The sequence below is a fragment of the Sinocyclocheilus anshuiensis genome, unplaced genomic scaffold, assembly GCF_001515605.1.
Source record: "Sinocyclocheilus anshuiensis isolate Anshui unplaced genomic scaffold, SAMN03320099.WGS_v1.1 scaffold81, whole genome shotgun sequence".
Taxonomy (NCBI): Eukaryota; Metazoa; Chordata; class Actinopteri; order Cypriniformes; family Cyprinidae; genus Sinocyclocheilus; species Sinocyclocheilus anshuiensis.
Genome location: NW_015537945.1, coordinates 46,791 through 57,882, shown reverse-complemented (window position 1 = coordinate 57,882; position 11,092 = coordinate 46,791). Strand labels below are relative to the sequence as shown.

Sequence of the window (11,092 nt, the reverse complement as noted above, 5' to 3'; positions counted from 1 at the left end):
AATGTATTAAAACAGAGCTGTTGTAATGATTATTATCATTATTATTGTCTTACTTTTTATTTTATTTTACAGAACAACAGTAAAATTACAATACTAACATTTATGAATGTTGATAAAAGTTCTTGCTTTTTCTCAACTTTTATTTTGGCGGAAACGCGCAGGAAGACCTCAATGCTTCTTTTTGTTGATAACAGATTTATAAATGAGTCTCATTACGAATACCTACGTCGTACGTATCGCATTGTCACATGCCTTTGTAAAAATTCATAAAAATGTGACTGAGGAAACGACTGTATCAGCGCAGATTTTCCTCGCGCTTTGGACTTTGAACCCTGGTTAACAAGCAGATCTGCTTGTTAACCAGGGTTCAAAGTCCAAAACGCGAGGAAAATCTGTGCTGATACAGTCGTCAGTTGCTCAGTCACATTTTTATGAATTTTTACAAGGCAAGTGACAATGCGATACGTACGACATATTCGTAATGAGACTCATTTATAAATCTGTTGTCAACAAAAAGAAGCATTGAGGTCTTCCTGCGCGTTTCCGCCAAAATAAAAGTTGAGAAAAAGCAAGAACTCTTATCAACATTCATAAATGTTAGTATTGTAATTTTACTGTTGTTCTGTAAAATAAAATAAAAAGTAAGACAATAATAATCATTACAACAGCTCTGTTAATATATTAATTATAACATTCACACATAGTGTTCAAATTAGGATCTGTAATATTTTCTAATGTTTTAAAAGAAGTCTCTTCTCAGCAAGTCTGCTTTTAATTGTACAGTAAAAAGAAAAAAAAAATACATGCCTGATTCAAGAAGGGGGTCTTATGGCCAAAAATTATTATTTTACTAACTTATTAATTTTAAGTTAAATTGTGCTTTGTTGGTATTGTGTCTGCTAATGTAAAAAATGTTCAGTGTTAAATATTTTTTAATTGTTGTTTTGTAATTGATTTTTTTTTCTTTGAAAAGCAAGACAAAACAGTAAAAAGCACATTTTGGCTTTTTAATTTATGCAATGGTGAAAAAAAAATTAGCAAAAACTCGAAAAACCGTGTTCGGTATTCGGTAGTCGACCTTCGGCCCAGTGTTTCATTTTGTTCGGTTTCGGCTTCGGTCAAGAATTTTCATTTCGGTGCATCCCTAATAATATAGCTTACAGTTTGCAAAGATACCAGCAGATATTTGCTATATTATATATCGCTTTACGTAAAAATACTGTATTTATGCAGAAATAGTTGGACATAGGCCTACTTATAAATCCAACTTTATATAAAGAGCTGGATGATATATGGAAGACTGTTTCTACCATGGATATAAAAAATAAAAAAGGTAATTGCAACTTTATCTCACAATTCAGACAATTTTGAAAGGAGAAAATAATTCTGAAAAAATAAGCGAGATATAAACACATAGGCTAACTGCAAGATATCAGCTCACAATTATGAGAAAAATTCTGAATTTTTCTTGCAATTCCAAGTTTTACGTTTTTATTCCAAGATTACATGTTTGTCTCAGAATTGCAAGAAAAAAATCTGCTAAAATGTTGCAATTATGTATTTATTTTAATTCCGTAGTTCCACAGCGATAATATAGCTACATTTTGTGATGATATAATCAATCACGCAGCTAAGATTTGCTATATATATAGTATATCTTGCTTTACATGAGTGCACTGCACTTGAAGTAGCATATACTTGTAAAGTACCCATACAAATATTTATCCTTTGGAATAGCATGCAAAATATGAATTAGGTCGATTTCAGGACATTTGTGTTGACATTGCATGATAAACATCAGAGTCCAGAAGCAAAACCAGTTAAGAACTGCTGGTTTATAATAGCAAGGATGTTTAACAAAATCTAGAGGAGCTTTAAACCTACAGGAAAGCAACCCACAAATCAGCTGTAAAGTAGCCCTGCTTGACATGGTACAGCTGTCCATGCTGAATGTGCAGAGAAAACAAATGAAGAGGAAAGCGTTCGCCTCCCCCACAGGCGATCAGAGCGACTATATATCACACTCCAACCTGCCAACGTGTGAGCACACATGCATGTGCATAAATCCATGCACACTTACACTCATGCACGCTGTCTCTCTCTGTACTGTAGTTACGGTGCCCTAAAAACACCTTTGACTGCTAAACGAGAAGCTTTTGAACTCCAATGCAACTCTGAGACGTCTAAAGCGCCACGTTAAAGTGAGTGTGCAACTTGCCCAAACCACATTCTCGACATTCGCCCTCCTTCCACCGTAATGGAGAAACACTTCAGCCCGTGACTTCCTATCTTGTTCGGTCTCGATCCATTTGCTCTGTATAAATAAAATGTTTCAATCTGCACGTTGTTGAAACAGTGCCAGCCTACGTACCTTCCTGCCTCTGCCGTCTGGCTCGAATCGAGGGCCCCATCTTCTTGGCGGGGGCCACATTGTAGTCGTCAACAGCGACAGCTTCGAGTTTGTCACGGCAGGCGCTCGCTCACTACGAAAGCAGCGTGTTTACATGTGTGTGTGCGTCTGTCGCACAGGAAGACGCCTCTTTCACACGGATCGTCAAGTGAGAGAGAAAGAGAGAGAGAGAGAGAGAGAGTTTGGATGTGTGCAGGGCTGCTGGGAATGAAACACTAGCTTACTACTTACTGAACTTACTGCACAGTATGCACTGTATACTGCCTACTACGATTCAAAAATAGTGCATTATGCAATGCTAAATGTTTATGTCTCATGAGCTCATCACGATGCATAACCTTGATGGGCTTATTTAGGTTTATGCATTAGGGAGATGCTTTAATGCAAAGCGACTTATATTGCAATTAAAGGGATAGTTTGCACAATAAAAGAAAATTCTGTCATTTACTCACACTCTGATTTTCATTTTTGGGTGAACTCTTTCTTTGAGGTACACAGAATTATGAGTTCTTGCTTTCCGTGGGAAAACACTCAGTTTGCAGTTCAAGCAAATACTGAGTCATGAAAATTGATGTTAAAATCATGGCTGTATTTACTTCCAGTTCATTCACATCACATTAGAAATGAAAGGTCAAGTTGAGGGCATTGCATTGTGGGATGCAGTATCCTGTGCAGTATGTAGCTGCCATTTATTATGATACAGAGAGAAGGTTAACAATATAATGCAAGGTTTTAAAATGTTATGATCCCTGCTAGATTTTAGCAATATTAAAATGAGTGAATTTTACTGTGAATTCAGTGTTAATAAGAATGACTCTAAATGACCGATTTTAATAATTAGTCCAATCAAAAAGAGATGAGAAAACGAGTAGACCAGAAAATCAGAATGCTCAGAATTGATACGTGTAATTTATTTGCATATATCATAAGGCATGCTGAGACATCTCTGATTATAACAGGATTGATCTAGTTTCATTCAAATACTCTGACTGCATCCAGTTTAGACATTGATGTTATGCGTGTTAGGTTGCAGTCTTTAGTGTATGATTTTGTCTAAATTGGAATTGGATTGGGGCTCTGAGAGAGATTCAGTAAAATGAGATCCTCTAAAATTCATGACTGTAATATGATTTGTGTATTTGCATGACACAAAACAACATTTCGCTCCCGCAACCCACACACGTAATTTTAAAACGATTTTAAAACACACGAGACATTTCTCCAAAGTACATCTGAAGATTGAAAAATTACGAGAAGATGATTATGAAGGTTTTTTTGCATCAAAACCTGACAATCACAGCATTAATATTCCCGCAGTCTTGTGAAATATTCATATGTAAACTGGTTATTTGCAGAAAATGAGTGTATGTAAATTGACACTGTGACATGTCAGTTGTGATGCTTTCATAAACTCTGATAATGAATCCATCATATATATACTACCGGTCAAAAGTTTGGGATCAGTAAGACTTGTAATGTTTTTAACTTGTAATGTTTTTCTCTTCTGCTCATCAAGGCTGCATTTATTTGAACAAAAATACAGAAAAAAACAGTAATCTTGCAAAATGTTATTACAATATAAAATAATGGTTTCTATTTTAATATCCTTTAAAATATAATTTATTTCTGTGATGCAAAGCTGAATTTCCATCAGCCATTACTCCAGCATAAAGTGTCACATGATCCTTCAGAAATCATTCTAATATGCTGATTAGAATGTGGATAATAGTGAATTAAAAACTTCTTTAATGTACCAAAAAAAAATAAAAATCAAAACAGATTATTGATAACAAATAAATGATAGTTTTGATATTTGTGCAACAACAGCTTCACATCATTTTAAAAAAGTAAAAAAAATAAATAAACAATAAAACTAAAATATACATTAAAACTAAATAGCTTTATTTTTGGATAATGAGCAAATTAAAATGGATTAAATACTTAATACACTCTTAAAAATAAAGGTGCTTCACGATGCCATAGAAGAACCTTTTTGTCTAAATAGTTCCATAAAGAACCTTTAACATATGAAGAACCTTTCTGTTTCACAAAAGGTTCTTTGTGGCAAAAGAAGGTTCTTCAGATTACAAAAAGGTAAGAAAGAGATGGTTCTTTAAAGAACCTTCGACTGAATGGTTCTTTGTGGACCCAAAAATGGTTCTTCTATGGCATCGCTTGAAGAACCTTTTGAAGCACCTTTATTTTTAAGAGTGTACCTGAAAAAAATATTGCACAAAAGCTTGACATTATGAAACACTTCAGTAAAAAAAATATAAATAAAAATAACATTTAAGCTAATATTATGAAACCAAGATCAGCCTTTAAATTCTGACTGAATGAGCCTCATGTGATGATCACACAAAGTTTTACAGTAATAAAGCTTCAATGCCATCACCCTTTAACGTTTAATGCTCTGTATTGTTGCATCACGTTTCTTCATCTTTCCCACATGTACATGGTATAAAATCATCCTGTCCACTGATAGCCACACAGAAATAACTTCCGCTATAGCAGAAACTCAACCGGCTGTCAGATTTCACTATGTAGCGTCATCCGACAGTCTTCAAATACACAGCGAAACTATTTTTACCCCATTCGGTCTTCACATATTTACTTATACATTTACTGAATTGCCTGTTTACACAAACTAACAAAGCAGGTCTATTAATACCAGATGAGTCTGTGTGGCTCTCATTGACCTTGTCAGTTAAGCTGAAGGGCTTTTCCAGCTCTCCGCCTGTGTTTGTGAGACAGGCCCTTGGCAGAGCGCTTCACCGCCGTGGTGGGTATTATTGTGAGCTGGTCCCTCATTTTCCTCATGTCAAAAAGTTCCCAGAATGACTATCGCAGGAGAACAATTGGAATTCTTTCAGCTCGGCACACACATAATGAGGCCGCCGCGGCGCTGGTTAATTGTGTACATTCCGCTGCCAGGCAACTCTTCAGACTTTATTGTAAACATTGTATAGACCCTTCACAATGGCTTTGTTTGCAGGCTCTGTGTGTAATGTCCAATGGCAGTTAATGTGCTAAAACCCACCCCTCGATCACAGGCTCATGTTGACACGGCCAGCCCACCTACACGGATGAAAAACTGGCGCTTTTTAATTATTATTCATATTAACGATGCATTTTTGAACACTTGTGATAATGCAACAGCACGTCTCTCTTGACTTGTAAATTTAACATGAATAAATTGTTACAGTTCAGTTGCTTCTCAAAGAGCTACATAATTCCCAGTCCATTTCATGCATTCTCAAGAAAATGCATACCCGCAGTCTCAGAAAAATACGTCCAGGTTTAACATCAAAATGCTGAGAAAAAAAAGGAATTCTATTTTGCATAAAGAAAATTAAGCTTATTTTACTACCATTTATATTAGTTGCACATTATTTTCATTACAATTACAGCATTACGCATAATTCCCCCACATTTCTCAGTTCCACAATGCAACTGAATATACATTTGATTTTTGTTTTGTCTTTTTGCATTTCCATTTATAAGTTAAAAGCAAATACTGCTATGCATTACAGTAAGCATAGCTTTCCAAGAAATGTGCTTAAAAATAATGTCATAATGCAAAAAACTTAATGGTCCTTAAAAACATGCTCCATTTTCTATAAACAAAATATAATAGTGAGAAATATGATTTTGACAGGTTTTGACCCTTTTGACACTTCAATTAATTATATTTCCATCTGCATATACTATTCTAAACCAATATTCACTGACATTTGCTCAATGACAGTAAAACTGAATTTAATGTAATCTAAAAATACATCCATAAACAAAATATAATAGTGTGAAACAGTATGATGGGAACGTTTTTGACAGGTTTTGAACCATCAATTAATTATATTTGCATATACCAATATTTACTGACATTTGTTCAACGACAATAACGTTAAATTTAATGTAATCTAAAAATTACTATAAATGGCTGTATTACACTATTTTTTATTTAAATCAGCACAAATTAAAAACAAAAAATACTGCTATGCATTACGGTAAGCATAATTTGGCAATAAATATGCATGACAATAATGTCACAATGCAAAAACCCTAATGGTCCTAAAACATGCTTCATTATATGCAAAATATTGTAGTGTGAAATATGTGTTTTCGACAGGTTTTGAGAGATTGAACCTTTTGATACATAGTTAATCACAATCAAATCTGCTCAAATTCAGTGCATATGATTTGTTTGTAGCTTAAGCTGTACATTATGCTGTAAACAGTCGAGTAGAGCGCCATATAAATGTGTTCTACCTCTCCGCCTCTCAAATAAAGACAAAAGCTGTTGGCTTCCAGCCTTGAAAGAAATCAAGCTGCTGTAATAATAAAAAAGGCCGATCCTCCCTTCCCTGTCAAAGCTTATCTTACAAAAGCATCTCAAATTGTTCCAAGCTCCTACAAGGGCATGTGCCCAAAAATAGCAAAACAGTCCAGACACTGGAAACTTTCTGAACCAGAAATTAAATTCTAATTACAAAAATAAGAGATGATGGAAGATGAATGGTGTGGACTTAAAATGTGGTCTATTTATTCTGGCCACTTCACTGAGGAGTTTATGGAGTATTTATGGACTCTGTCTTGTATAGCTGTAAGTATATTGCAGTGTTTGGTTTAGGACACTTTTGTACATATTGCTGGCCCCACGTAAAGTCAACATGTTATACTACAATGCAAAGCTTCATATCATCTCCTGTGCAACCTAAATCTTCCTTGACTCTCTTCCACAGTAGAACGACTGATATCGTTCTATACTTCCAATTTCAATCAACAGGTACAAATTTAAACAAATTAAAGATGCAAAAAATCTAATTTGATCCTATTTACTTCCTGCTCTTACTGTACATGATTCATCAGTGCATATTGGTGTAAAGAATAAATACTGTTTAAATTTAAATATTTAAATATAAAGAAAATCTACATCAAAAATATAAAAAATATAAAGAAAATCTATATCAAAATGTAATTTGCTATGCCACTGAATCAACGTTTATTTTTGGACGACATCATTAATGCTAGGGATGCATGATGTGTGGGGAAATAATCTGATAAAAATTGCGATTGTTGTTTAAAATGCAATTAAAAAGAAAAATTCCAGGTTTGCTGTGCTTGTTTGTAGGGCTGCACAATTTGGCCAGAATTTGTGCTTATATATCAAAATGGCTATAAAACATTGTAAATTAATAATAATAATCATCATCATTATTGTTATTATTATATAATAATTAATTAATTCATTAATTCATTATAATAATTAATAAATAATTATAAAGTTGTTGTTATTATGAATTATTTAATCATTTACATTTTATTATTATTATTATTAAATATAATATAATATAAAAATTACTAAATTACAAAAAAATTAGTATTGTACTATTCCACTGTAAAATACAAAGTTGAGTACTTAAAAATAATACAATATATGTTTTGCATTACTGTAAAATTAGTTTATGACCGCCTTAATTCATTTTCAAACATTAACCATCATACTTTTATTTTGACTGATTTTTAAAAAATGTAACATCCACTTTTTACTATCCAATAAATTCTCGATGAGCAAACTCAACTCAATGTTTTCCTTAGAAATACATCAGATTAAGATGGGTTGACACATTGACTTTGATAAGAGTGAAATATGAGGAGTGCATAAATGCATAAAAACGTTCAAAATCTGATACTCATCTGACACTCGTATTCTGTCAGCAGAACTTTCATCCACATCCATATTAATAAGGCAAACCAGTCAGATCAAACAAGCAGCCACTGCATTAACTGTGACATGCAAAGTTTTGATTGACAAAAACTTGTAGCATTTAAGATGTATGTTTCCTCAAATCAATAGGCTACTTTCATAAAGCTCTGTGATACGTGACATGTTCAGAAGGAACTGGATCTTTTGATAAATGAAACCCGATTAGCATCATATCTACAGTCAGGCTGTATAATGGATGTGCTCCACCCATTGAGCGCCTCAGTATTGATCATCTGTGATCTCTCTGATAAACAGCAGCTACCTTCCTCTCTGCTCTCCATCATTTCATGCCAATTCTCATGTTCTTCTTTTAAACAGCCTTTTAACACAACTGAAATGAAGCAGTGTGAAAACTGCATGTCTAATTTAGCATATTAAAAATATTGGAGAAAAAAAATCTGAAAATTACAGGTCGACCAATATAATTTTGAATGAAAGATACGGATGGAGTGTGGTGTAAATGAGGAAATATACTCAAAATTTTGTATAATATTTGAAAACATCACATGATTTGGCCAAGCAGCTAACTATAGGCATGGTTTTTAGCTGAATGCACTAAAATGTCAAAATATTTAGCTGATTGCACTAAATACAAAAGAATGCACCATTTAAACGAATATAGAAGATCAAGACCAATCAATCAGCTAATATTTCGCCATTGATAAAAGACTATCAGCCAATGACTAGGCCTTAAAGGAACACTCCACTATTTTTGAAAATAGGCTCATTTCCCAACTCCCCTACACTGTAAAAAACCCAACTTGAAAAGTTTAAATGACTGGTTTTGTTGTGTTGGGTCAGCAAAAATCCATGAAAAAGTCAGTACAACTAAGTTTAATACATTTATTCAGCTTAAACCAAGATTTTTTCCATAAACTTCAAAAAATGAGTTCTGTGAACAGCGCTTTGCAAGTTCATCCAAAGAAACTTCTGCCAACTTATAAAATTGAGTCAAGTGAAAAACAAATGCTAATAGTAAAAAACAAATGCTAATTTTTTAAATAAAATGTAAACATTTGTTTACTTCAGGACAATGAAGAAAAATAGTTAGTGATTTTTAAAAGAACTAAAATGCTCCTTAATGTATAATTGTAAGATCATAATATTGTACAATAACAACAACAACAATAATAATAATTATTATGTACACTTTATTAGAATTACACAGTTAATAATAATAATAATTGTTATTATTTACTGTGTAATTCTTAAAAAGTGTACAGGATTATTATTATTATTAATAATAATAAGAAAACGTGCCTAATGTATAATTGTATTATATATTATTGTACAATAATAATACAATTAGTATAATAGTACAATAATAATACAATTAAATATGCAGGAAGAATTTTTTAATTGTGCAGTTTCGTTAGAAGTGAGCGTCTATGCGCTCATCTCACTAGTTCAGATCACAATTAGCGTGTATGGACTGTTCTATTGAATTGTTATTTTTAAATAAACCATACATTTAAAAAATATTATCAGCAAGTTTTCTGATGACGGCATTATTTTCTCTCGCGTGCTAAACCACTCCCTCAGTACGTGCCGGTTGCGTATAGTACGTCAACGTTTACTTTTCAAGGCGGGAGAAACGTGTTCAGCAAGCGGCTGAAGAAGAGTGTTTATGAAAGAAGAGCACATGGCAATAATCCAAAGGAATGTTTTTATGGTAAGTGTGCTTTTTTTGTTTTTTTTGTTTTTTTTCTCTCAAAGTCACACTTTCCCCAGTTAACTTAGTTGATTTTGGTTATTTAGAAAAAAAAAACACCACTACATTTTCTTTGTAAGTTATCAAACATTACTGGATGTTTAAATCTAGCTGTATTTTAATCCCGTTACATGAAATAATTAAATTTTTGTTGCGGTGGATTTTGCTGCACATTTTAAGTTGCCTTTTGAAAATAGTGCATATGTGTAGTTTATGATGGTCACAGATGAATTTTTTAGCTTCAGACTCTGATTCCATCCAGTCGGAGGAGATCAAACATGTTTGATATTTTGAGCCGATTTTAGAACACATATTGTTTTCATTTGTCTCCTAGCAACAAGGCGCATGTTTCTGCTGATCGGAACTTCTTGTAGTTTGTGATCCTCAGTTGTTTAGTAATGGCCAGTGTTTCTTCTGTGACTATTTACAGAGTCGGTAAGTGTATGATGCCTAACGTTTTAAAGTTTGTGCATTAATTTGCATTTTACTAACCTGATCATTCACATTTGTGTATTTCCTTATACAGATCCTGAGAGTACACTTAATTAATTGTAGGTGCTGGAAACACACCGGGGCCAGTCAAAATCTGCTGCTGTGCCTGAACCCTGATTCTGTCTGCACTTTCAATAAACCAGGTGGGTTAAAAACTCAACTACTTGGGGTCCACATAAATTCTGATAAAAGGGCAGTGCATGCTACATTTAACTGTGACCTGTGTGATTTTCACAATGTTTGTACTTTGGAAAACTTAGACAATTTTCTGTATTTTTTTTTCTTTTTACACGTGTTTTGAATTCCGCATCGGAGGTAGTGTTTTAGGGTTGAAGGAAATGTCCGTAAATTTAATGGAAAATGCCAAGACGTTATCTGTTTTTCTGTGTTTTGGGCCGATTATTGGTGGCGATATTAAGCATTTTTATGATTATTGGTATCGGTCATTTTCAAAACCGATTCGCTGATAAAATAACTTAATTTTAAAATGCGCTATTTGGCTCTGATGCAGCCTGTCAGAACTCACCACTCTGTGGCCTAAAGCAGTCTCTGCCCACCTCTCATCTGATTTGTTGGGAGTCATGAGTCCAACCAATCAAAGCGGAATTCACTCTCACTCCAAAAGCCCTTGCTAACAGCAGCTGCTTCAGTGATCACGCATCAGTTGTCTCTCAAAGGTAAGGCAGCAGCAGACGTTGCTTAAGTTGCAATA

General features: G+C 33.7%; 1 protein-coding gene across 2 annotated transcripts in view; it reads right to left on the bottom strand.

The window, feature by feature from the left end:
- LOC107663836 (RNA-binding motif, single-stranded-interacting protein 1-like) overlaps positions 1–11,092 on the bottom strand; it is an 82,270-nt gene that overhangs the window by 68,300 nt on the left and 2,878 nt on the right. The window contains exon 1 of one of the 2 annotated variants that reach the window (XM_016454195.1): positions 2,372–2,528. The exons of the other annotated variant lie outside the window; for it this stretch is intronic. Within the exon in view, the coding sequence (XP_016309681.1) occupies positions 2,372–2,431 (60 nt within the window). The 5' untranslated portion in view covers positions 2,432–2,528. Of the gene's footprint in view, positions 1–2,371; positions 2,529–11,092 lie in introns of those variants that run through there. 2 annotated transcript variants of the gene reach the window in all.